The sequence below is a fragment of the Haemaphysalis longicornis genome, unplaced genomic scaffold, assembly GCF_048455015.1.
Source record: "Haemaphysalis longicornis isolate Haplotype H1 unplaced genomic scaffold, Haemaphysalis longicornis Haplotype H1 scaffold_2, whole genome shotgun sequence".
NCBI classification, from domain to species: Eukaryota; Metazoa; Arthropoda; class Arachnida; order Ixodida; family Ixodidae; genus Haemaphysalis; species Haemaphysalis longicornis.
In genome coordinates this window covers 13,398,457-13,423,847 of record NW_027526295.1, presented here as the reverse complement: position 1 = coordinate 13,423,847, position 25,391 = coordinate 13,398,457, and the positions used below count along the sequence as shown (strand labels likewise).

Below are 25,391 nucleotides of genomic sequence, written 5' to 3'. Positions count from 1 at the left end.
TTAGGAGAGTAGGCGAGGGGGGAGAGGAGGCGCTATGCGAGCGCCCTCACGCGTCGGAAATCCGGCGCCGTTGCTAGGCACGGTAGCTAGCTCCGTTGCTAGGCTGCGGACGGAGGACGGCGGTGGAAGCAGGAGTAGGCCCGACTAAGAAGTGCTTCGCACTTAATAGTTTCGCCGTTTCTTCCGTGCTTTTAGATGACCATGCCTAGGATCCTGAATGTGTTGACCTGTGGGATCACGCTGCGGGATGTTGTCACGGTTCGGATCTTTTTGTATTCGCGTCCGCCGTTTGTGGGTGGGAGTATTAGGCATAGAGTTTCATACTAATGAAACTAGAGGGGACACTGGCGCTGCAATCGTTCAACCCCCATGGAGCTGATTGTGTGACGTAGACTCGTGATTTTCGAACTTGGCTTAACTTGAGGCTTTACGATTGTTATATGTACTAGGCTTCGTACTTTTCCGCTCCGTCAGTTTCGGTTTCGGCGTCGAAAGCGTCGGTGGGTCATTCCGGGGCACAATTGCTGTTGGCGTTCGATTCCAGCGGCTGCAGTGCGCAAATACTGCACGGCTGGAATGAATGGATACGGGAAGCACTCCGCGCCGGGTAGTGCGTTCCATCCTAGTCTCGTTCATGACTACGCTTGCGATTATAACACGAGCACGGTAGCGCCGAAGACAAATAAAAATCTTTTATCAGCAGTAAGTATGTGTGCACAGCCGGTGATTTTTTTTTTTAATGTTGCGGGAGCGTCCACCAGCGGGTGGGTCGGCACCTTATCGTGGGAGAAAGCGGCGGAACAAGTGAGGGTAGGCCGCTTGCATAGGACGGTTACGCCAGTGCAACCGTCGTCTGCTAGGCTGTTCCCGCAAGCACAACACAGCCGACACAGTCCCTTTCCGTTGCTAATCAGCTGCGTGTATTCACCGGTGTAACCAAGGCTCACGCGCAATCGCTGTGACCGCCCGCAACCATGGACGCATATGGGGTGTTTGAAGCTGAAGGTAAAAACAATGTAATGAAATGAATACTCTGTATATGCAGTGCAGTATCAGACAGGGGAAGAAAATGTACCTCTGTAACGGTAGAATGGCTTTACCTATTGCAACAGAACGTGGCCAAATGATTGCCTGGGGCCTACCAGTACTTTTGGGCCATAAACTATGGCTTACATAGCTATGTACTGGTGAAGCCATATGAGGCGATCACCGGCATGCATGCTTGCTATTCAATGAAGTCACTGCGAGTCTACATTGGTCACAGTGTTCCCCATCCAGTGGCAGGTGTTGCTGTAGCAACTGTTTGCGTTAGTGGAACCCTGGCTGAGCGCCTGGAGACAGGCATATTGAGCACAGAGAAAAAGTTGGCGACTGCACTAGGCGAGTACTGTGCGAAAGTGCAGAATTCCGTTTCACTCATTTATAAAAAAGCCCTCACCACAGTTATACTCTGTAACACTAATAATAAAAGCACAGCATTGCTTAATACATCAAAAGCAAGAGTGCAAGCTTACCTTGACGAAGTTGCTTTAAAATTTTGAAGGCTGGTGAACAGCAAACATGCAAACTATGCAGTGAAAATGAGTGAAGGCATAAGCATGTCGCATCAATGTATTTATTGTCCCATCCAAGAGCCACTGTGAACATATTGGTACCAGGATTTAGTTTGTAGCTACCTACCAGCATTGCCATTTTCGGAACCAGCATACTGATGTACGCAGGCTGCTTTATGCAGGAATCAACAAAATGGTTACTGTAAGTGGCGAACAAATGCGACGTTAGGTTACGAGTGCCTAACAAGCAAGAATCTTGAGTGCCTAACAAGCAAGATTCAAAGAACATCTTCCATGCACTACAAGGCACTTTCCTCACCACTTGTTTTTCTCTTTATTGTGCAGCTGAATGTACGGGATTGTTTTTACTATTTACATATCGTAGGCTGCAATCAACCTCTCCCCAAGCCCTTTTGCTTTTTCAACGGTGGCCCTTGCTAGAATTTTTGTGTTTTTGGCAGCTTGGCGGCATGCCTGCCTTGTCTTGCGCTGCTGATGATCCATCCAATGATCCTGACTTGGAAACTGGTTGCATGCCTGGTGCAGCTTCTTGTGTTGCCTGCTGGTCTGCTCCTTGCACTGCTGACACAGCTGGGACCTGTATCGAAATGGATGGCATCATTGAAGGTTTTGCAAGGCTTTTGTACAGATATTTAGAGCACAAGTATGTACTCTTAAAATCCAGCACACTAGCATGCTTATTTACAAAAAGGGTTCCAGCAACATAACATATTCAATGACTCTGGCTTTCTCATAAAAACACACAGTTACGATCAGCTGCGCGCTGCCGTGCTGACACTGAAGTCATTACTTAAACCAAAGAGAAGGCACATACAATGAACTCACAGGACGCCAACAATGTTTTCAGAGGTCGTGCTTTAACAAGACATGACTTTAGCAGTTGGATTATTCAAGACTGAACAACCACACAAAATGAGTAAATGTTTTGAACTTATTGTCGAACAGCTACGGAACAACGAATGCATGAAGGCAGCTTGTGTATTATGGAAATGGTACCCCAGAGGCACTATTTAGTTGCTATTTAGGCAAGCACCGTCTGATCAGCAACATTTACGCTGTTTGACACCTTCGCACGTAATTTCAAACTGTTCCTGCGCTTCGGCACGCTTGTATAGAGGCACTGGAAAAAATAGAGAGCCTTCAATTTCACACGCGTACCTGGTTATATCTGGGCGTGACACCTCGGTCAGACGAGTGATGGTTGGTACTTGTGGGCGTGTAATGTACACACACGGTGCTTAGATGTATCAGTGCGCGTTATTGGTCATTTGATAGAAACATTCTACACGGGAATTTTCACAAAATTTGGAACTCCCGTAAAATGCAGCCCACTGCTCCAGAACGCCCTGCATGCCTGCCGCTCTTAGCAAGACGAGGCCGTCTTCTGGAAGGTTAACACGAATGAAGTACGAGAATGTTTTCGCTGTGTGGCCTGATAAGATACCCTGTTTCCTACGTTTGTCGCTCTCAACATATAAAATTAACATTTGCTCACAGAAACAGCTCTACAGTGCGTCAAGACATCAAGAATACACGAATAGTACAACAAACAAAGAACCCGATTAACCATCCGGTCAATAAAACATCGTCTGCGTGTTAGCGACGAACAGAGGTGGTATGGTCGAGTTCCGTGGTCGAGTTGGCCGTTATGGCTTGTTTAAGGCACCAAAGCAAACGATCAGCTGTTACTAAGCGTCCTTTCACGATTTTGTCAGCATGCCGACCGCACGTCGGGTAAGGCGACAACAGTTACACTTATGAGTGGAAATGAACAACAACTGTGTATACTTACTTGGGGTTATATGACGCGTCGCTCCGCTACTCGTAGTCTTCCAGAACGAAATTTAACGCTGTACAGCGGCCCTCAGCAGACACATGCCACCGCCGACTCGCAAGCAAAAAAAAAAAGAAGAAAACGAAAAAAAAAACGCTTCGCCGCCGAATCACCGGCTCCGCTAAACTCAGCCGCGTATGCCATTCACAAATCACTTCCCCTCTTATAAAAGAGTACTTCTAAACCTTAATTAAAACTTAACGTATCGTACAAGTTGTTTATGCGACTAATAATTTATACTGTAATGAACATTAGTTGTAGCTTTTCAGTTTAAAAAAAGATATTTCAAGTCAAGTCAAGATGTTGGCATAGTCAAGCCAAGTTCGAAAATTACACGTCTATCTGGCATGGCCGCCCTCATGGGGGTTGAAGCAGACGATCAACGGCTCGCATAGACACTAGCGCCAGTGTCCCCTCTAGTGTATATTAGTATGAAACTCTATGGTATTAGGAGCTCCGATTTGGTCGGCGAACATCTCCGCCCGGTGCCCTTGAGCTGGTGTTCTAACGCGTCGACGGCGGCTTGCAGTGCGCCCTCGATGTCAGCGTCGCTGCCGCCAGTCACCCACAGCGTGATATTGTCCACGTAGATGATGTGTCTGACGTCTTCGATGTGCGCGAGCGTCTCGGCACCTCGACCTCGATCATTACCAGGTTGAACAGCATCGGCGAGATGACCGACTAATGCGGTGTGCCAGTGCTCCCGGGCTTCTTCTCTTCCGTCCTTAGGTCGCCCGCTCTTAGGTTGGTGGTCCTATCCGTGAGGAAGTCCTTGTAGTTGTATGATCTTTCGCCCATGTTGAGCCTAGAGACTTGGGACAGGATCGCCGAGTGTTTCAAATGGTCGAAGGTGGATTGCAAGGCGCGGCCCAGGATTGCCTTGTTATCGCGGGCGTTGCCGCCGTCGTTGATGATGCGGTGTTTGCGCTCTAACATCGTATCCTGCGTGCCCAGGTGCTGTCTGAAGCCGATTACAGTGGCCGGGTACAGGCTTCTCGTTCTAGGTAGTCTTGCCCCGTGTTGAGCAGGATGCGCTCTAGCACCTTGCCCACGCAGGGCGTGAGCGAGATTGGCTGGAGGTTGTCCGTGTCCGGTGGCTTCCCCGGCTTGGAAATGAGGATGGCCTTCGCTGTTTTTCACAGCTACGGCAGTGCGCAACTCTGCAGCACTTATTGCAGTATTTTGCTAAATTGTCAATCTAACCGTCGTCGAGCTTTTTGAGCGCCTCGTTCGTGACGAGATCCGGGCTGACCTCCGACCGGCTGTGGAGGTCCGGCAGGGCCACGCGGACCACCTCGACGTCGATGTGCCGATCGAGCTTTGCGTTGGGTAGGCCGCCGCACGGTACGTGTTGTTCGGTGGGTGTTCTTGTTGATGCGCCTGATGACTTTGTCAGCGCCGCGTTCCCAGACCGCCCGATGTAGGAGCTTGGCGAGTCTGTCCGTTTGGTGCGACTTAGTCTTGGTTTCGTCGAGCAGGTGACGCAAGAAGCCCATCGACTTGCCCGCCTTCGCATTCTGGCGTCACAAGAGTCTTCAAAGCGACATCACGAGCGCCATCACCGCGATGTTTTTCGCGCAGAGGGAGACTTGGTGTAGCCCTGGACGCCTCTGGAAGCCATGCCAGAAACACCTCGCTAAGCACAATGGAGGTTCTGTTGAGCGGGAAACAGTAAATTATATTAACTCTTATCCAGACTCACTACGAGCGGCCGGTTTCACGAAAAACGTCATGTTGCTCATATCGCTCGCCCGATACCGATTCATCTCCATGAAACTAATTGACTCACCCAGGCAGCTTCGTCTGGGCCACGGGAAGTGTTATCCGAGACCTTCCACAGTGACTCCCGCCCAGTGCATAACTGGCGATGATGATGTTTACATTGACGAAGCTATAGGTCGTGTAGAAGAAAAAAAGGTAGACGATTCAAGAGCTTCACAGCGCGAAAACAGACCAGGGACAACAAGAAGCGAGACATCAAGCACATGACTTCCAGCTAATCTTAATGTAAAGAAGACACACACTTAAATATACATTACAGCATAACGTCATGGCAGATACCATAGCGGAAAAACAGGCACGTATGCAAAGAAACTTAAAACCCAGTGTCGCCATACGTGGAAACAAAAATGGAGACAAACCGTTCAGTCATGGGGGTGTTCACGATTCGGTGCCTAAATTACCTATCTCATTTTATGACAACACATGGATAGGGCACATATGCACTTATCTCGTTCGCTTCCTATTACAGCTGCCAGGATAATCTCTCGGGTTAGTACAGGACCATGACGGCTCACAACAAGACACTCATCAAGCAATGGTTTGCAAGCTGTTACACGAACGGCAACGTCTGCCGGTAATGGCCGGCGGACGTTTACTGAGATATGGCCTAGCTCGCTTTGTGCCGGAGGTAGGTGGAGGGCTTTGAGGTGCTCAAGTACCAGACATTGAAGCCGATTGCAATTTAATGAATGATTGCGTCTCTCGGATGTTGGCCTATTCAAGGGTAGCAACCTCCGCCGAGTCAACCTCCTTCCCCTCGACTGCATATTCCAAGCGGCCGTCGGTGTGTGGGCCAGGGCTGCTCGAATCTCGCTGTGAACCATGGCAGCCGCGTCGGCGACGTGCTGGATAATTAAAGCTTTGCGCCGAGGCCACACGTGGCCGCCGTGGTTGCAATTCCCTTGCACAATGGCCAGCCGGCGCGCCTGCACAGAAGGGGTGGAAGTGCCGGGGCGGAGTGCTATCACTGACCAAGGTTAGCACGGTGGCGGTGTGGTCGATCAAGGATGCGCTTTTCAGGTCAGATATAGCGGTTGGATGTTTCAGAACACTCACTGCCGTGGGTGAAGGGAGGTTGATCACCTGCAGGGTGGTAACGTTGGCCGATGGGGAGCCACGTAGGAATTATTGAAACACGAGTATCATGCTAAGGCGATACAGGGAGGAGCTTCCAGCCAGCTCGGCTGCCTAGCGGCGAATTCGACATTGAAGAACCGCAAGGCGACAAGCGCTCATCGCGTCAAGCTCCTGCTGGGTCGTTGTGTTAATTGCGCCCCGATTTTCAGAGAAGCAACTAGTCTAACACCGTGTTTTATTGAACAGAAAACCTCCTACTGACTGCGAGGCGTTACGTAGAGTAGTGCGTTAGAAATAAAACCTAACACGTAGCTTCAACAAAAAGTACGCGCTTTCTCGCTGCATTCAGGTCCATGCATTCAGGTCTCGCTGCATTCAGGCCAGCGTAGCATTAGCGTCGACATCGGCAAAAGACTGGTCGACGATCCTCGCCAAAGGAAACGTTTTTGCGTTTTCATCTCAATTTCAGTTCAGATTGGTTGGTCTTACCCAGAAGCAACTGGACGGCTTCCTGGCTAAAAGCTGCTTGGGCAGCTTAACAAAGGCCTTAAGCCTAAAGCCTTTCTGCTCCTTTGTTAAACGCAAAGCAGGTAAAATACTTAAAACAACCGAAATAGCACACAGTTTCACTTAACAATTGTTACAAAATACGGCTTAAAGCAGTAAATCCGGTGAATAAGAGAAAATAGACCAAATTATGATCAAGTCACTAATACCAATTGAAAGTTTTGGTTCATTCTGGCATGGCAGATGCATATGCACTTTACATAATTACTGTGCGAGAAATATGGAAGCAAGAAGAAGCATTAGGGCACAAGCAATTCCAAACACACTGCACATAACGATAAGGCGAGAAACACGGAAGCTTAACACAATGATGACTTATCCCTCTGTATCTTTTGTTGAGTTACAGTTGCCCGATATGTGTACGAAGCTGCCTTGTACTGCAGCCGGTAGTTTCTTGGTGTCTGTGTAGTGTCAGGGGAACATTATGAACCAATTATTGAAACTGGTAATTCGGACGAAATGTGTGGTGCAATTGGTGCAGCGCTTTCTGACAACCGTTGAGCAATGTTGCAACGCTTCCCAGAGGATGAGTGATGCTGTAACGATGTCACAAAAAAATCGCGCCAATCCACCCTGTGAATGTGGTTGGAAAGCAAAGCTGTGAACGGCACCCCTGCGAAGTCACTTAAATTCACTCACGTCCTCTACAAATAGTGAAACCAGAGAGAAGTGAAATGCACTTACCCGTAGCCTTTGTTACTTCATAGAGATATTCTTCGTCAGGTTAAATCAAGGCATGATGTATGAACGGTGGTTGGTGTAGCACATGAGAGGAAACTCTTTTTATACAATAAAGGAAGCTGAAACCTGAAGCTCAAGGAAGCTGGACGATCTCACTTCCCCGTCTCCGCCGCCGCGGACGGAGGCGACGAGAACGGCCGCCAAAACAGGAGGAGGAGGAGTAAATACTTCTATTCAGATTTTCAAACGGCCCAGAGTGCGGCCCAAGGGAGTTGTTGAACTGGTCGCGGACCTACTGTCCAGTCGTGGAGAGAGAGAACAGAGGGGGACAGAACGGCCGGGCGCAGAAAAGGAACAGCCATTAAGAGGCGCCTCTGGCCGTAACGGGACACCACGCCTGGAGGGAGGGGGTCGCTCGCAGAATTCGGGGAAGCGAGGGGGCGGCCCGGCGCTTGGTGACCGCGAAGCAGAAAGAAAAGAGAACGACTCGGAGGGGCCCACGGACGAGCATCGCTACGGCGACTGCTCCAATTGGCTTTCAAATAGAAGTGTGAATAAATAGTTTAACGAACGAATCAACAAAGTGCTTCTTTTGGGTTAATTAGAAAACCTACAACGACAGAAGAAGTATTCTTACTGTCACGATTTAGCTCCGCGTTCGTGAACCTGGGAGGGTAGGGGTACCCTCCTGCCGAGAGACGACCTGCAGCGTGCTGGTGGTGACGGTGACTGACCCCCGAGCAGCCGTGCTCGGCGGTGTTTATTGCCCGGCCACACACAATGTTGCCCACCGAGCCTGGTGGGGCCACTGAACTTAGCGGCCAACGAATATCAGGGATGGGGGGCGCCACACACTTGTCACACCCCTCACCCCCAAGTTTGTTTGTCCTACGCAAACACCAAACAACACCTGTCACCCAGGCGAGTAACGGTTCGGCGGTCTCCGCTGTCTCTCACTCCGCCGGAGCACAGGTGTCGAAGCCGTTGTGGCAGCATTAGGTGCTGCCTGGGTCACACTCGCACCAGCTGTCGACCTTGCAGGTGGCCCCGGACTTGCAGGTGGCGCCACAGTTGCGCAAGTAGCACCAGCCCCTGGTGCTGTGCTGGCAGCGGTCGGTGTGGTTGGCTCCCCTGCCTGCTGGCTTCCTGAAGGGGCGGCTGAGGTCGCCAGACTAGGCCTCACATTGCCAGCGTGCCGGTGCCACGCGGTCCCGTCTGACACGCGAACGAGCAGTGACGATGCACTGGCAGGAGAGACCACGTGCCCGGCAGACCAGCGTGGACCAGGCCGGAAGTTCCTGGCGAAGACCGGAGTCCCAGACTCCGGCAAGGGCACAGGACGGCAACCACGGTCAGCCGCCAGCTTCTGCTTGAGCTGCTTCAGAAGCGCTGTGGACAGGAGGTCTGTGTGTAACGCGTCCAATGGTGTCTTCACCATCCGGCCCAACAGGAGCTCGCAGGGGGCACGGCCCGTGACGTCATGGGGTGTGGTCCGGTACTGGAAGAGGACCCGGGCAACCTGCGTCCGGAAATCCCCAGCCTTGCTCTTCTTGAGCTTGTCTTTCACTGCTTGCACCAACCGCTCGGCAGCACCATTCGACGCAGGGTGGTACGGCGGAACCATCATCCGACGGATGCCGTTCTTCGTCAGCCAGGCCAGGTACTCCTTGCTGGCGAAAGCGGGACCGCTGTCGGACACGATGACATCCGGCAACCCCTGGGCTGCAAAGACTTGCCGCAGCGCCGCAATGGTTGCTTCTGCCGAGGCAGTGGTGACCGGCAGCACCTCTACCCACTTGGAAAAGGCGTCCACCACCACCAGGAAGTAGTGGCCCTTGAAAGGGCCTCTGAAGTCGACGTGCAGGCGGGACCAGTGTCTCTCCGGGAACGGCCAGAGGGTGATCTCCACATGGCGCGTGGCTCACTGGTTCTCCTTGCAGACTTGGCAGCTCTGCACCATGTGAGCAATGTCCTAGTTTAGGCCAGGCCACCAAACGTGGGACCGGGCCACCATCTTGGTCTTCTCCACGCCTGGATGACCCGCGTGCAGCAACTGCAGGACCCTGGACGGCAGGCTCTGCGGAATCACCACCCTGGAGCCCCACAGCAGGCAGCCCTGCTGCAGGCTCATCTCGCCGGCTTTGTGGCTGTACCTCCGCTCAGTCAACTCCTCCCCTCGGGACACCGCCTTGACCACCTGCGACAAGACTGGGTCCCGGCTGGTCGCCTGCGACACTGCCGACCTGGACAGCACCTCCGGGTAAGCGTGCTCCAGAATGAACATTTCGGCAGGTTCAGGAACTGCAGCAGGCACCTCCGGCTGGGGCAGTCTGCTCAGGGCGTAAGCAGGTGCCAGGTCCTTCCCTGGACGGTAGACTAGCCGGTAGTTGTAGGCCGCGAGCCTCAAGGCCCAGCGCACCACTCGAGGCGATGCCTGCACTGGGACCGCCTTGTCAGGCCCCAGCAGTCCTAGCAGCGGCTTGTGGTCCGTGACCGCCTCGAACTTTCGGCCCCACAGGTACTGGTGGAAGCGCTCGACCCTGAGCATGAGGGCCAGGCCTTCCTTGTCCAGCTGGCTGTACCGCTGCTCTGTCGCATGAAGCCGACGGGACGCAAACGATACAGGGCGTTCCTGGCCATCCTTCTCCCGGTGGGCCAGGACGGCTCCCACGCCGTACGGTGACGCATCTACGGTCAGGACGACAGGCGTGGCCGGATCGAAGTGCACCAGCACAGGAGCCTTGGTGATGAGCTCCTTGCTGCGCTGGAAGGCCAAGTCCTGCTCCTTCTTCCAGGCCCACTGCTGTCCATCTCGAAGCAGAAGATGCAGCGGCTGCAGATGCGATGACAAGTTCGGCAGGAAGCTCCTGTAGACGTTTACCAGGCCCAGGTAGCTCTGCAGCTCAGTCTTGCTCTGGGGCTTGGGCGCCTTGAGCAGAGCCTCAACCTCGCGGGGTGCCGGGGCTAGGCCTGCCTGGGAAATGATGTGGCCCAGGTACTCAACGCTGGGGGCCAAGAACACGCACTTCTCCAGCTTGAGCTTCAGCCCGGCATCCTGCAGTCGTTCCAAGACGTTGTGTAGGTTCTGCAGGTGGTCCTCGTCGTCGGTACCGGTCACCAGGATGTCGTCCAAGTACACCGCCACGTGCCTCATGCCCCTGAACAGGTTGTTCATCTCCCTCTGGAAAATGGCAGGAGCTGAGGCCACGCCGAACGGTAGGCGCATGTACTGGAAGAGTCCCAGCGTTGTCGAAATGGTGACATACTTCTGGGACGACTCCTGGAGCACCAGCTGCTGGTACGCATCTGTGAGGTCGAGCTTGGTGAACTTCTGTCCCCCAGACAGCGCCGACAAGAGATCTTCAATGCGTGGCAGCGGGTACTTCTCGACCGCAGCGATGGGGTTGATGGTGACCTTAAAGTCCCCGCAGATCCTTACACTGCTGTCTTGCTTCAGGACTGGCACGATGGGAGCAGCCCACTCCGAAGATTTGACGGGCACCAGGATCTCGTCTCGTTGCAGCCGTTGCAGCTCCTGGGTTACCCCGTCCTTCAAGGCGAACGGCAGCGGGCGTGGCTTGAAAAATCGGGGCTGGGCTCCCTCTGGCACATGAATGCTCGCCGCCGTGCCGGTGAATGTGCCCACCCCGGGCTGGAACAGGGCCTCGAACTTGGTCAGGAGGCTCGGGACGTCTTCCACCGCACGCACTGCTTCCTCTGGCAGCCGCACTCCCAAAGCCTGGATCCAGTTCCGGCCCAGCAGCGTCGGTGACGACTCCTTGGTCAAGTACAGGGGCAGGGTGGCCTCCCTGTCGCCAAGGCGGACGCTGACCTGGGCTTGACCCTCGACTTGGGCGAGCTGTCCGGAGTAGCTGCGCAGCATGACACCCGACGCCTCGACGGACATGCCAGGGAAGGTGCGTCTGAATGCTTTCCCGGCCATGACAGACACACTGGCCCCTGTGTCCAGCTCCATGGGAATGGGGCGCCCGCAAACTTCGACTGTGAGCATGTATAGTGGCACCGACGGCTGCACTGTGCCCGCGTGCCACATGTCGACAATCTGCGGGTCTTCGGCAACGACGTGAAGCCTAGCCGCTACACCCGAAGCTGCTGCCGCACGCCCCCGCCGCCTACCCTTGCACCGACTCTCTTGGCCGTGGGCTGGCACGGAACCTGTGCTCGACGCCGGCTGCTGCTTCCGTCCGTCCGCCGTCGTCCACCCTCGGCACGCCCGGGCAATGTGCCCAGTTCTTCCGCACGCAAAGCACTCCGCTTGCGCGAACTGGCAGTGTGAAGGGGGGTGGTCACCACCGCAGCGAACGCACCTGCCTAGCCGTGTCGCCATCTTGTTCACCGCCGCCTCCGTCGACGGTGAGCCGGCCGCACGCGCTATCTCACCCGCGTCCTTGGCCGCAGCCTCCATCGCCAGCGCTGCCTTCACGGCGTCGTCCAGCGAGGGGTCGGGAAGCTCCAGGAGTCGCGTCTGCATAGCGGGGTCGTTGATGCAGCAGACGAAACGGTCCCGGAGCAGCGAATCCAGCTGCTCCCAGAAGACGCAGCCGCTTGCCAACCCTCGCAGCGCTGCGACGAACTGCCCGAGCGTCTCTCCGTCTCGGCGGCTGCCGTTGTTGAAGCGAAAACGCTCCATTTGCGTCGACGGAGCCGGGCTGTAGTGCGAGCGTAGCGTCGCGAGCAGCTCACCCAGCGACTTCTCGTGCGGCCTGGCCGGCTTGAGCAGGTCGAGCAGGAGAGCGAAGACGCGGGTCCCGCAGCTGGCCAGGAAGATGTCGCGCTGTTTTGCCTCGGGTGTGTCGTTAGGCCGGAAAAACACGCCGACTTGTTCCTCGTAGACCGGCCAGGCGGACCCATTACCCTCGAACGGCTCGAGCCTCCCGTAAAGCGGCATGGCGTAATGGCGGCTGGCTTGGGGGGCGGTGTCTCGGCGTTCTCGGTGGCGGCGTTCATGGTGGCTTCGGCCGCTCCGTGGGCTTCTTCCCTCGTCACCAGTGTCACGATTTAGCTCCGCGTTCGTGAACCTGGGAGGGTAGGGGTACCCTCCTGCCGAGAGACGACCTGCAGCGTGCTGGTGGTGACGGTGACTGACCCCCGATCAGCCGTGCTCGGCGGTGTTTATTGCCCGGCCACACACAATGTTGCCCACCGAACCTGGTGGGGCCACTGAACTTAGCGGCCAACGAATATCAGGGATGGGGGGCGCCACACACTTGTCACACTTACAAATTTGGTGCCAAAACATTTGTCACACTTACAATTTTGGTGCCAAAACCCGGGAACGGATTACCACATTGACCGGACCCCATCGACTCCACTTCAAGCACTGATATGGAGATTCAACGAAAGAAACGACAGGCCGTCCGATCACAGGTAACCCGCATCGTTAAAGAAATCGACGAATGCCTTGTGGCCAGCGCTGAGCCGACCGTCGAAGCATTGAAGGTGATGCTGCAGCGCCTTGAAACGACCAGCGTCAAGCTGTCTGAAGTGGACGCGGCGATCGAACGGTGGCTGACGGATGAGGACGCTGACGAAGAGTTCGAGCAGATCTTGGAATATTCGGACAAAATCTCCAATTCCTTGGGCAGGCTCAAGCACAAGATCGAGACGCAGTGTCTTTCTGGTCAGTCACATACTCCAAGCACGAGCAGCAACGAGCCTCAACCGCAGAAAACTTCAGCCCCAAAAACGAAGCTGCGAAAATTAGAACTCATTCGGTTTGACGGCAAGCGGAAAGATTGGCAACCGTTTTGGGAACAATTCGAACAATCAGCGCACAAGAATGTGGACTTGACTGCAAGCGACAGATTCCACTACCTGAGGTCCCTGCTCACCGGAGATGCTGCTGCTGCTATTGCAGGACTCCCAGCGACTGCCCAGTGCTACAGCGACGCCGTCGATCTTCTACAGCAGCGTTTCGGCAGCCCAGCGGCGTTGATACAAGAGCACATGCAAGGCCTCATCGACGCGCAGCCGTTGACGTCGTCAAATAATGTGCCCGCGCTGCAGTGTCTTTACGACAGGCTACAGGTGCACATGCGAGGACTCAAGTCGTTGGGTGTGGCAGGCGAGTCGTACAGCGCAATGCTCTACCCCGGGCTGCTGCGTGTGCTTCCAGCGGACATGATATTGGATTATCACCGCCGGCAGGCCGTGGATAGTGACAGGAGTAGCAGTGCAGCATCAACGAACGACGACTCTACATCAACCGGCTGCATCAATGTCTTTTCAAGGGTCTCCACTCCGATCTCTCCTCCACTTCTACCGACGAGAGCTGGAGAGCCGCGAGAGGGCCGCGGAAAGCCGACCCGACGACAACCACGGTTAGCCACCGCCTCCTTCTCGCAAGCATCACGCGGCATCAGACAACCCTAGAACCCCAATGGTAGCGGCCTTGCACGGGACGCCGTCCGACACACATTGCCTACGTTGTCAATCGAAGGCCCACGACACTCCCGACTGCAACGCAAAAATAGACCCGAGGGAAAAGAAGACCATCCTAACATCGAAAGGCATGTATTTCCGCTGCACCAAGCGCGGACACCTTGTAAGGCGTTGTAGCGCAAGCATCGAATGCAAAGCTTGCAAACGACGGCACGCAACGACGATGTGCGACCCGGAGTTCTTGAGGAAAATGCATGCGCATGGCGAAGAAACGAAGGTGAAGGAGGTGTTTAACACTCCCATCTCTCTGCATGCATCCGAGAACACAACCCAATGCCTCTCCTTACTCATGCCGACTGTGACAGCGTGGAGGAGTGGACAGAGCAAAAAGAGTATCACAAGAATTCTTTTCGACAGCGGCATCCAACGATCGTTTATTACGGAGGAGCTGTCTCAGAGACTCGGCTGTCGGCCGCTCCGCAAGGAGAAACTCTCGATTGGAGTGTTTGAAGGGCAGAGCGACGCACGAACATTCCGGGTGGTTGAGGTTCGCCTTATCAGCAGGCATAATGCAAACACGGCACGGGTAATTGAGGCGCTTGAAACACCCCAATCCGCGAGCAACAAATTCCCTGACCTGACGACGAAATTCGCAAGTCGCTAGAAGAACTTCGCTGCCCACTGGGTGACGATACAACAATGCTAACGAACGCGAGCACCGGAATCCTTGTTGGCTTTGATTATTATTGGGAGTGCATTACGGGCTCTGTAAGAAAGCTGCAAAACAAACTCATGGCAGTAGAGACAAGATTCGGTTAGGCAGTTCAGGGTCAGACTTCGACAACATGTCAGCTGGTAAACTGTGCCCACGCGGTCGTCCTACGTACGACAGTAGCCGACCAAGAAACAGCAATAATTTTGAGGCAGTTTTGGGAGCTAGAGGGCGTCGGTGTGTCGGAAACAACACAAAACCCGTCGAACTGTCAGGTTGTCACAAACTCCTCCCCAGGATAATTGCGTCCGCTTGCAAACACCAAAGAAGGGCGCGAGACAACAGTTATTTATCACGCCCCGATGTTATACGCGATTTGGACGTTTTGTACGCAGTTATTATGTTCCCGATATATTTACTTCTATGCCCACTGCTATTTACTCCATTTCATCTAAAAGCGCTCTGAAAATGTATTTAAGAAAAAAACTTCTCTGAAGTTGCGTAACCCTATGCCTTATTGTATGTATGCATCACATATTGCTTACTTCCTTGATTTTTTTTTAGTTTCATTGCACTACCGTTTCTTTTCCCTCTCCCTTTTCTTTTCTTTTCTTGCTTCTTTTACCCCTGCAGTATTTTATAGTGTCCTGACACTGGCTGCCGAGTACAGCCCGACAAGCCTGTCAGGCTTGGGCTGACCCGTCATGTATTTTGTTCCTCTAAGAAAAATAAAAATATTTATTATTATTTATATTTTAGCAGCGTGGCCGGCCCGTGAGTTTTCACGTGTGCCGAGATTGCTGCGGTGAATAAATTCACAACGGAGATGCTCGACTACGTTTTGAACTATATAGGTTTACTGCACACACAAAAAGATTACAGGGCACCGCCCGACACAAGGAGAGAAAAACAAAACCTTCACACTGCCACCGGCCTCGTGCCCGCAGGCACTAATCGGCCGTACACTAAGGGCACGCGCGCGCTGGGAGGGTAGCGCACAGCGCTAACTACGTAGTGACACAACAAAAAAACCCAAATACGCAGGGTGGCCACTATGACGCCACTCGACCCACCGTGGCCTACGCCTTAACCTTCGATCTCGAACTTTAACTCAGACAGCCGCACGCGACACGCGAAACACTCTAGAGGCAAACACATGTTTAAACCTCGACAACGCAACTACCAAAAAAAATACTAACAAGTACACAACCCGCATAACACTCTAGAGGCAAACACTTGTTTAAGCCTCGAGACAGCACTTACTATAAAAGAAATCTAGCAGCTCTGCAAGCTGTACACGGCGAGAAAGATGCCCTCCAACATCATTACCCTCAAAACACACTACTATAAACAAGACACAAACCCACAGAAAAAACTCTCAACCCGTTAACTGCAAGCGATGCCGGAAGAAACAAACCCGGAGGAATGCGGCTATCTCAATCCGAGGCAACAAAAAAATTATAAAGGCGAGGCGCGGCGAAAGAAAGGCCCTACGAGGAAAGGAGAACACGCCGGTTCACCGACGGAAAGTCACGACGGGGTGGAGCCGACCTCGCCGGGCAGCGGCTTACGTGTTTCGGGGCTCCGGGGTGCAGAAGCTGGTCGGCCATGGGAACCGCGGCGACGGGCGAACTCGAGCGCCGAGCCGAGGCGTGGACCGATCCGTCGCGAGCCTACCGATGAACTTCCGCTAAAGCGCGTCACCCCCGGACTCTTCCCCGCGTAGAACGTTCACGAATCTCCAGCCGACTGCCTCAAGCGACCGCGTGCGCTCCCTTAAATAATCTTTCCCGGCCGCTGAAGTCCTGCTCTGACGTCTTCCCATTGTTCCTCTTTTCCCCTTCCTGGGGCCCTCGCCCATTCGCCACGATTGCAAGCGCGCGTCCGAGCCAGCGATCGTGACGACACCCCTCGCATCTGCACGTCCGCTGGAATGTTGCAGCCCGCATTGTCCTCAGAGCTGGCAGGGCGAAACAAAGAACGTGAGCACAAAGCCGAAGGGGGGCCCAAAATTCCTCAGCCAGGCGCAAAATAGCCGACTCCGTCCGGGAGGCCGTCATGTCGGCCGCCCGAACATATAAAATGGAGGGCCTGGCCTGCAGTTTGTGACACATGTTAAGGACGAATTCAAGAACAACCTTGAGACAGTTAACGGCCGCTATCAGGTGCAGCTACCGTGGACGGCTGTCGCAGAGCTGGCGGACAACATCACGGTAGGAGAGAAACGATTTTGGTTCTCTGGCAAAAAAGCTCAACAGGGCCCCGGAACTCATTGAAAGGTACGACACCGAGATGCGGCGAATGATTGACGATGGCGTAGCAGAGGGAGCACCCACTGATACACACGACGGCAATCAGCGTACTTATTACATGCCGTACCAACCGGTTCTCCGAGACAAAAGCACGACAACCAAGCTTAGAATCGTGTTGAACGCGCCATCGCACAGTACGGACGCAAACTCGCTGAACGAAAACTTGGACAGTGGACCAAATCTAAATCCATACCTCGTGCGCCTGCTACTAAATTTCCGAAGCCACCCAGTCGCACTCGTCGCTGATGCGGAAAAGGCGTTTCTGCAGATAAGTGTCGCCCCTGGAGACCGCGATGCGCTTAGATTTTTGTGGTTTGCTCGGAAGCCCGAAAATGGCAAGCCCTTGCCGGAAATCGCTGCATTCAGGATGACTCGAGTGCCTTTCGGGACAACGTCAAGCCCTTTCCTTTTGGCCGCAACGCTGCAGTGCCACCTTGAGAAAATGGAGCAGCAATACCCAGAAACAGCGAAGATGCTGAAAAACTGCGTCTACGTCGATGACGTGCTGTGCGGCGCCTCCAGCGAAGAGGAAGCGGTAAAGGTGTACGGCGAGGTTAACCGCAATTTCGCTGCACCATCGATGCGCCTGCACAAGTGGGGGTCTAACAGCAGCCCAATGAGAGAACGTTTCGCGCAGGACAGCCTCAACGAAGTACCTCTTGGTCAACCCGCCAACCTGCTAAAGGTTCTCGGCCTTACATGGTTACCTAACGAAGGCCTCCTAACCTTTGCTCCAGATCCTGTCATCGAATTTTTTGCGGAGCAAAGAAACACGAAACGCTTCGTCCTACAGACAAGCGCTCGGCTGTACGACCCACTTGGTTTCCTGTCAACTATCATAGTGAGGGCAAAAACACTCTTCCACGAAATTTGGAAGGCAAACATCGCATGGGATGACCCCTTACCCGACCATCTACTGAACGAATGGACGAAGTGGTGCTCAGTGAGATGAGCATTCCCCGAACGTACGAGGAAAATATCGGAGGGAACCCTGTGCACCGCACACTACACGTGTTTTGCGACGCTAGCGAGAAGGCGTACAATAGCGTATAATAGCTGCATACCTGTGCACAGACAGCAGCACAGAAGTACGAACCCGCACCCTGATCATGGCCAAATGCCGCGTGGCACCAGTGAAGCCCATCACATTGGCAAGGCTGGAGCTGATGGGAGCATTGATGGCATCTAGACTTTGCCAATTCATTGGGTCAAGTCTCAAGCTTCATATCGACAGCGATCACTTGTGGACGGACTCGATGATCACCCTTCACTGGATACGAGGTGACGCGACAAGGTGGGAGGAGTTCGTAAAGAACCGGGTCGCAGAGATCCAACAAAACACGGACGTCGCACAGTGGCGGCATTGCCCAGGCAAAAGTAATCCAGCCGATCTCATGACGAGGGGCATGACCGCGGCTAGCCTAAAATCGAGCGACATGTTGTGGCATGGTCCATCATAGATAAGACAGCAGGAGGAAGTATGGCCGTCCGAGGAGCGTCCGTCTAGTTTCATGGCTTAAGAGTTGGAAACGAAAAGGGAAGTGAATGTACCGACAACGACTTGCGAGGAACAACCCGATCTCCTGAAGTTTACGCGTCTGAGTTAGGCGACAAAGGTGAATCGCGTGACGGGTTGGGCTATGCGCTTTCTGCATAACCTGCGAAGCAAGGAAAAGACGTCCGGTCAATTGACGGCCGCCGAGATTGAACTAGCCGAAGAGTATTGGCTGAAGAAAGCTCAACAAACGGCCTTTTGTCGCATGACATAGCATATGAAGCTTTCAAACGACTCTTCATTGAAGGACTTCAACTTGTTTGCAGACGGAAATGGCCTGCTCAGAATACGCAGCCGACTCTGCTCTGCGAACAAGACGAGGGATGAGCGCCACCCGATCGTGATGCCCAAGGAGCACCGATACACAGTCCTGCTGGTAAATCGAGCACATTTGCAACTCCTACACGCGGGCGCCAGAGACACACTCGTGCAGCTGCGCGAACGATACTGGATTGTGCGTGGACGCCAACTAGTGAAAAGTGTGGTGGGATCTTGTGCTGTGTGCCGGCGGTACAGTGCTTCCCACTCCTTTCCCCCGAACGGACCACCAAAGCAGAGCCCTTTGAAGTTGTCGGCATTGACTTTGCCAGCCCCCTTTTTGTGAACGAGAAGGACAAGATGGAGAAAGTGTATGTAGTGCTGTTTACCTGTGCCGTGACGCGTGCAGTGCATTTGGAACTCGTTACGGACATGAGCACGGAAACTTTCATCCATGCCTTTCGCCGCTTCGTGTCACGCAGGGGGTTATGCCGAGTAGTTTACTCGGACAATGCTTTGACTTTCAAACGCGCCTCTAGATACATGGGCAATCTTTGGAAGGCCCTGCAACACCCCGATTCCCGGAGCTACTTCTTGGCCGGCTTCTTGGCCAGCTTCTTGGCCGGAAGACGCCTAACCACACTGCCACTGCACGATGAAAAATTCGTGGAAAGCTCTGCGACCTCGCTCCGACTGCTCTGGCAGAAACGAAAGCAGATCCTGCATCTGTTCTGGAATGTGTGGCGAAAAGAGTACTTGGGGCAGCTTCGTTCGGCCTACGCCTCGAAGAAAACGAAAGGAGGGGTACCTGGGGTCGGCTACGTGGTGTTAATACGGGAGGACCGCCCGCGGCTGCTGTGGAAGACCAGAATCGTGACAGCAGCGTTTCCCGGCCGAGACGGCAAAATCCGCTCTTGTGAGGTCAGGGTGCCGCAGGGAAAAACAGTGAGGCGACCGGTTCAGCTCCTGTTCCCTTTGGAAATAACATAGCCTAGAATGAGGCCTGTCTCATTCCGGGGGGGGGGGGTTGTGTTAGAACTGTCCGCAGACCTTCTGTGCAGTCGTGGAGAGAGAGAGAACAGAGGGGGGGGGGGGCAGAACGGCCGGGCGCAGAAAAGGAACAGCCATTAAGAGGCGCCTCTGGCCGTAACGGGACCCCACGACTGGAGGGAGGGGGCCTCTCGCAGAATTCGGGGAAGCGAGGGAGCGGCCCGCCGCTTGGTGACCGCGAAGCATAAAGAAACGAGAACGACTCGGATGGGCCCACGGACAAGCATCGCTCCGGCGACTGCTCGAATTGGCTTCCAACGAGAAGTGCGAATAAACAGTTTAAGGAACGAACCAAAGAAGTGCTTCTTGTGCGTAAAATAAAAAGAATCTACAACGACAGAAGATGTATTCTTACAGGAGTGGTTCCTTCTTTACTGGAGGCCATTGCAGTCCGCGCTGCCTGTGCTTTGTCCACCAGGTGAAGCAGGGTCCGCAGAGGGGGGCTGGACAGCAGCATCGCCCATTGCTTTTGTTGGGCATTTGACGGAGAGAGAGAGGAGGGTGATCAGGGCTAAAGTCGCACACCCCGCTTATGTGGCGGATTGTTCCTACGTCTCACAAAATTTACATTCAGCTTCGCATAGTGATTCGGGTGTATTAAGTAAAGACGCATCTGGAATGGGAACGCGCGGATTGTATGAGCCGTAGGGTAGTTTGTTGTTCTCTCGAAAGGAAGCGATAATGCTGGGTTATGTCTCTGAACAAGACAACCGGGTGACTGTCCTGGTGCAGCTCCATAGCATGGGGGCAAAAGCGCACGCTTGTTCGTGGGCGTCTTCGTTGCCCTCCATGGAAGAGTGAGCGGGTGCCCAGGTAGCTGAATGGAACCATTTGGGGAGTGGTCTTTCAGCAGACGCAGTGCCGGTCGGGAAATTCAACCCTACAGGTAATTCTGGTAGGCTTGTTGGGAATCGATGACTACCTTCCGAACCCCTGGTTGAGTGAGAGCCAAGGCGATGGCTGCCTCTTCTGCTGCCGTCATGTCTTCGGCCTTGAGTGAGGCACACGCAAGGAGGTTGGTTCTGGAGGTAGCCACAATGATGGCGTACTGCTGCCCTCGATGTTGGAAGGCGCCTGTGTCGATAACTGCGTGATAACCACCGAGGGTGGTGTTGAGCGCTTGAGCCCGTGCTTTTCGGCGGCCCTCGTTGTGTGAGGGGTTCATGTTTATCAGCAAAGGGAGCACCTTTAGTTCTTGTTGCCAAGATATATGGTGAAGGATGCGGCGACCCGCCGCAGTTCTGATCAGTCGAAGCTTCTGGCTAGAAAGATGCCCCTCTATCAGCACTTCCAGCGTGTTGCGGACCCGGGCTAAGCAGATTCTTTGTTGACGCACTCATGAGAAGACCAATGGCCTTCTCGGCCGCCTTTCTAATAATTATACAAAGCATCTTTATGTCCTCCTTGCCGAGAAGAAGACAGGAGTTGATGTAAGTGATTCTCGAGAGGACAAATGCTTGACTTAAAGGAAAGGTATCGGATTCCTTGAGGCCTCGCTTCTTGGTGGCAACTCGCCTGATCATGTGTATGATTTGATTGATACCGTGTTTGAGGCGCTGCAAGGATACGTCACTCCTGGTGTTGCCCTAGAGATGTAGGCCCGAGATATTGATGCTGGGGCTTGGAATGATGACCTGGCCATCAAGTAGTGATTGAATGTGTTATTTGATGTTCCGTTCGGCGTGAGGGCGGACAAAAAAGCGCTGTGATTTTTTTGCATGAACACTGGAGGTCACATTGGCATAAGAGAAGTGAGATGCCATGCGTTGCTGTGGGCTTCCTTAAAGAACTTATGGAATCCATTAGCGAAGTTAGGGAGGCGTGAGTGTCTGTTGAACAAAATAGTACGCCCACCTTCCCTCGCGGGAACCCTGGTGTGATGCGACGCTGAGGGGGGTTCAAGCGCAAGCGGAGAGCAACCGCCGACCGAAAGGCCGCCGGAGAGCGGCATACCGGTAATATGCGCAGCACGCCCGAAGGAGAGGAGACCGCGGAGAGAGGGAGAGTACTGCACATGCGCAGCACCGCGCGCAGCGCCGCCCACCGGCGGAGTGAGAGAGCGCTGGGCCGCACACCCGCAGATGTTGAGAGAGGGTGTTCGCTCTCACCTGGGCACGCGCCAGTGCCAGTGCGTCTGCCGCGGCTATGACGCAACACAATCCACTTTAATCGAATCCAATCCAAATCCAATCCGATCCAATCCAAGTCAAGCCAATCCAATCGAATTCTATCCAATGCCCCTCGCGAGAGAGTGTTCGCTATCGGAGAGGAGGGGGGAGAGTGGAGGATAGACGCAGCCTTGCGGACAACAACAACGGACGCACGCAAGAAGGACAGGGCCGCCGTGAAGAGATGCTCTCAGCGTCGCATCTAAAAGTGGCAGAATTAGACAACCGATTATGCGCCGTTAAGGCATAAAGTTGGGCTAGATGGTTATCTGACTGCATTTTACTAGCGAAAAATAGACGCGGACGAAGAAGAAGTACACAGGACACTCGCTAGGACTAGCGAGTGTCCTGTGTACGTCTTCTTCGTCCGCGTCTATTTTTCGCTAGTAAAATGCAGTCAGATTATGCGCCGTTGAGGAATGTGTACGGGTCTCAGACAGCGAACCGAATCGTCAACAGGTACCAGAGGTACTTTCGGTTAACAAGCGTCTTGACGAATTTGAAGATCGTTCTGGCAGAGAAAAGTTGATTTTTTATGGAATAGAAGATTTCGCTTCGGAAACGTGGGCGCTATCAGAAGAAAAAGTTTGCCAGATCCTCAATGAAGCTCTGAAGCTAAACTTGAGAAGCAGCGACGACCGCATATCCAGCGCGCACAGGCTAGGCAGATTCGTAGTTGGCAAATCTCGACCAGTGATCGCAAAATTTGCTTCTTTCAAGTTCCGAGAAAGCATACTGCAGTCTAGAAGTAGTTTTCGCGAGTCTAATGCATCAATCAGTGAGGATTTCAGCCGCGCAACAAGAAGCGCGCGCAAAAAGCTTTTTGAATTCGGCAAGGCGAGTGGTGAGAACTATACCGTCAAGTACCATAAGCTGTGCATCAACAATAAGTGCTTTGTGTACTCTACGGTGACAGACAGCGTTTGTGAGCTGCATACATATGCGCAGAAACTATCAGAGGCTTGGTCCTCCACTACGCATGCCGACGAAGATACGGTTTCATCCTAACAGAGTGCACCCCTCGACCACTTATCGTAACTACTCATTTTTATATTCTAACGTACGAAGTGTTCTTAACAAACGCGATGCATTATCTTCAATTTTTGATGACTGCGCCGCTGATGTTGTGGTGTTAACGGAAACCTGGCTTACCCCTAACATTGCAAGTTTAGAGTTGTTCGATTGTGCAAATAATTATACCATTTACAGATGTGATCGAGACGAATCGCCAGGAGGTGGTGTCCTTATAGCCGTAGCTGATTATATAGTTTCTAGCCTAGTAGTAATAGCATCACCTTTAGAATTTGTTTGTGTTTCCATCCATGTCAAACTATCAAAATGCCATAATTTATGGCGGTTACCGCCTTCCGAGTGCGACACCAGTGTTTTGCGAGCGACTGCATGATGTTTTGAATGATATTGTCAAAAGGCACCCGCATGCACCTGTTCTGCTCCTAGGCGATTTTAACTACCCGAAAATAAACTGGTCACTTCCTTGTTCTTCGTCAAGCACAACCTCAGCCGACATTTTACACGTCGTGGAACTGTGCGAAGACTTTAACGTCACCCAACTCGTAACGCAGCCAACAAAAATGGGCTCTACTTCATCAAATGTTCTTGATCTGATTCTCACCACTGTACCAGACCTTGTGCATTCTATTTTATATATCCCAGGCATAAGTGAGCACTGTTTCGTGCACTTCAATCTTACAGGTATTTTAAGGCGTCGGTCAAACAATCGAAAAACAATAAGAGACTACTCACGCGGCGATTATGACTCAATCGACAGGGAACTCGAATCGCATTTTGAGAGCTTTGCTCATGGCTTCTTTGATCGCACTGTTCAAGAAAACTGGAACTTGTTCAGAATGAAAGTTGAATCTTTAATCACGCGATACATTCTCACATACGTTATCAAGGGTCGCTAACGCTCCCCTTGGTTCTCAACTGATTTAAAAAAAATTCGGAATAAAAAGAAACGGTTGTTCCGTCAGGCAAAGCAGACTAACTCGTTCACCCGTTGGCACGTGTACAAACCCGTCCTTTCCGAATACAGAGCAGCTATCAAGGAAGCCAAGCGCGTTTTTCTTAACAATACCCTTCCCTCAATTCTTGCAACCAACCCTTCTAAGTTTTGGAAAACTGTTAAACCTAGAGAAAAGAAAGACATTTCACTTACGAACTCAGACGGCCAGCCAGTTCGCTGTGAAGACTGTTGCATTGCATTAAATGATTTTTTGTTACTTATTTTTCGAATTGTTCTGCATCTGCGTTGCCACAAATGCCTAGTCGTGTTTTTTTACCTATGTATCCTGTGAGCTTTGATGCCGTTGGAGTGCAACATTTAATTCACAACCTTAAGTTATCCTCTTCTTCTGGCGTTGATGTAACCAAAACAAAGTTTCTAAAAAATACTGCATTGTATTCATCAATTTATTTGTCCCTAATCTTTTCGCAATCTATTCAGAGCTCCACTTTGCCGCTTGACTGGAAAGTGGGGAGGGTGGTCCCTCTGCACAAGTCTGGTAACACACAGTCTCCTCTCAATGACAGACCAATTTCCCTAACCAGTGTTCCTTGTAAAACGTTAGAACATATAATTAACTCCAACCTTGTCTCATTCCTAGAATCAAACTCCTTTTTTACTCGCTACCAGCACGGATTCCGAAAAAGTTACTCATGCGAAACCCAACATTTTACTAATGACATAGCATCAGCTTCAGATTGCGGCTCACTTGTGCATTGCATTTTCTTGACTTTCAAAAAGCTTTCGACACAGTACTTTACCAATTACTCCACCTGAAAATTAGTGCATTAAACATTGACCCGAACATTCTTAAATGGATTGAATGCTTTCGGACTAATCGCACTCAGTTTGTAACAACTAATGACTATAACTCACCTCTTTCTAAAGTAACATCTGGCGTACCGCAAGGTTCCGTTTTAGGGCCTTTACTTTTCCTTATATATATTAATGATCTCCCCGACAGTATTAACTCCTCTATAAGGCTATTTGCAGACGATTCCGTCCTTTACCGCGAAATAACCAACGAATCAGGTAACCAACTCCTACAGGCAGACCTTGACACTGTCTCAACCTTGCAATAAATGGCTTATGACACCCAACTCAAACAAATCTAAGTGCATGTCAATAACCCGGCGATCTATTTCTCCCGTTTGTACTTACAGAATTAACGCAGTCCCCCTCAAGCATGTCTCTTCATATAAGTACCTCGGCGTTTACATTACCAACAACCTGTCTTGGCAGACGCATGTTACCTACATCTGTAATAACGCTAACCGAACGCTGGGATACTTGCGCCGAATTTTTTCTCGCGCTCCGCTGTCCCTTAAAATCCTACTATACCGATCACTAATTCGCCCAAAGCTCGAGTACGCGTCCGCTATATGGGATCCCG

The 25,391-nt window shown here is 52.6% G+C and overlaps 1 protein-coding gene across 1 annotated transcript in view; it reads left to right on the top strand.

Moving 5' to 3' along the window:
• The window catches only part of LOC144167833 (neprilysin-3-like), a 193,218-nt gene that overhangs the window by 69,350 nt on the left and 98,477 nt on the right, over positions 1-25,391 (top strand). Inside the window, exon 5 of the mRNA XM_077696993.1 lies at positions 20,298-20,305. Coding sequence (XP_077553119.1) covers positions 20,298-20,305 — 8 coding nt within the window. The remainder of the gene's footprint in view (positions 1-20,297; positions 20,306-25,391) is intronic.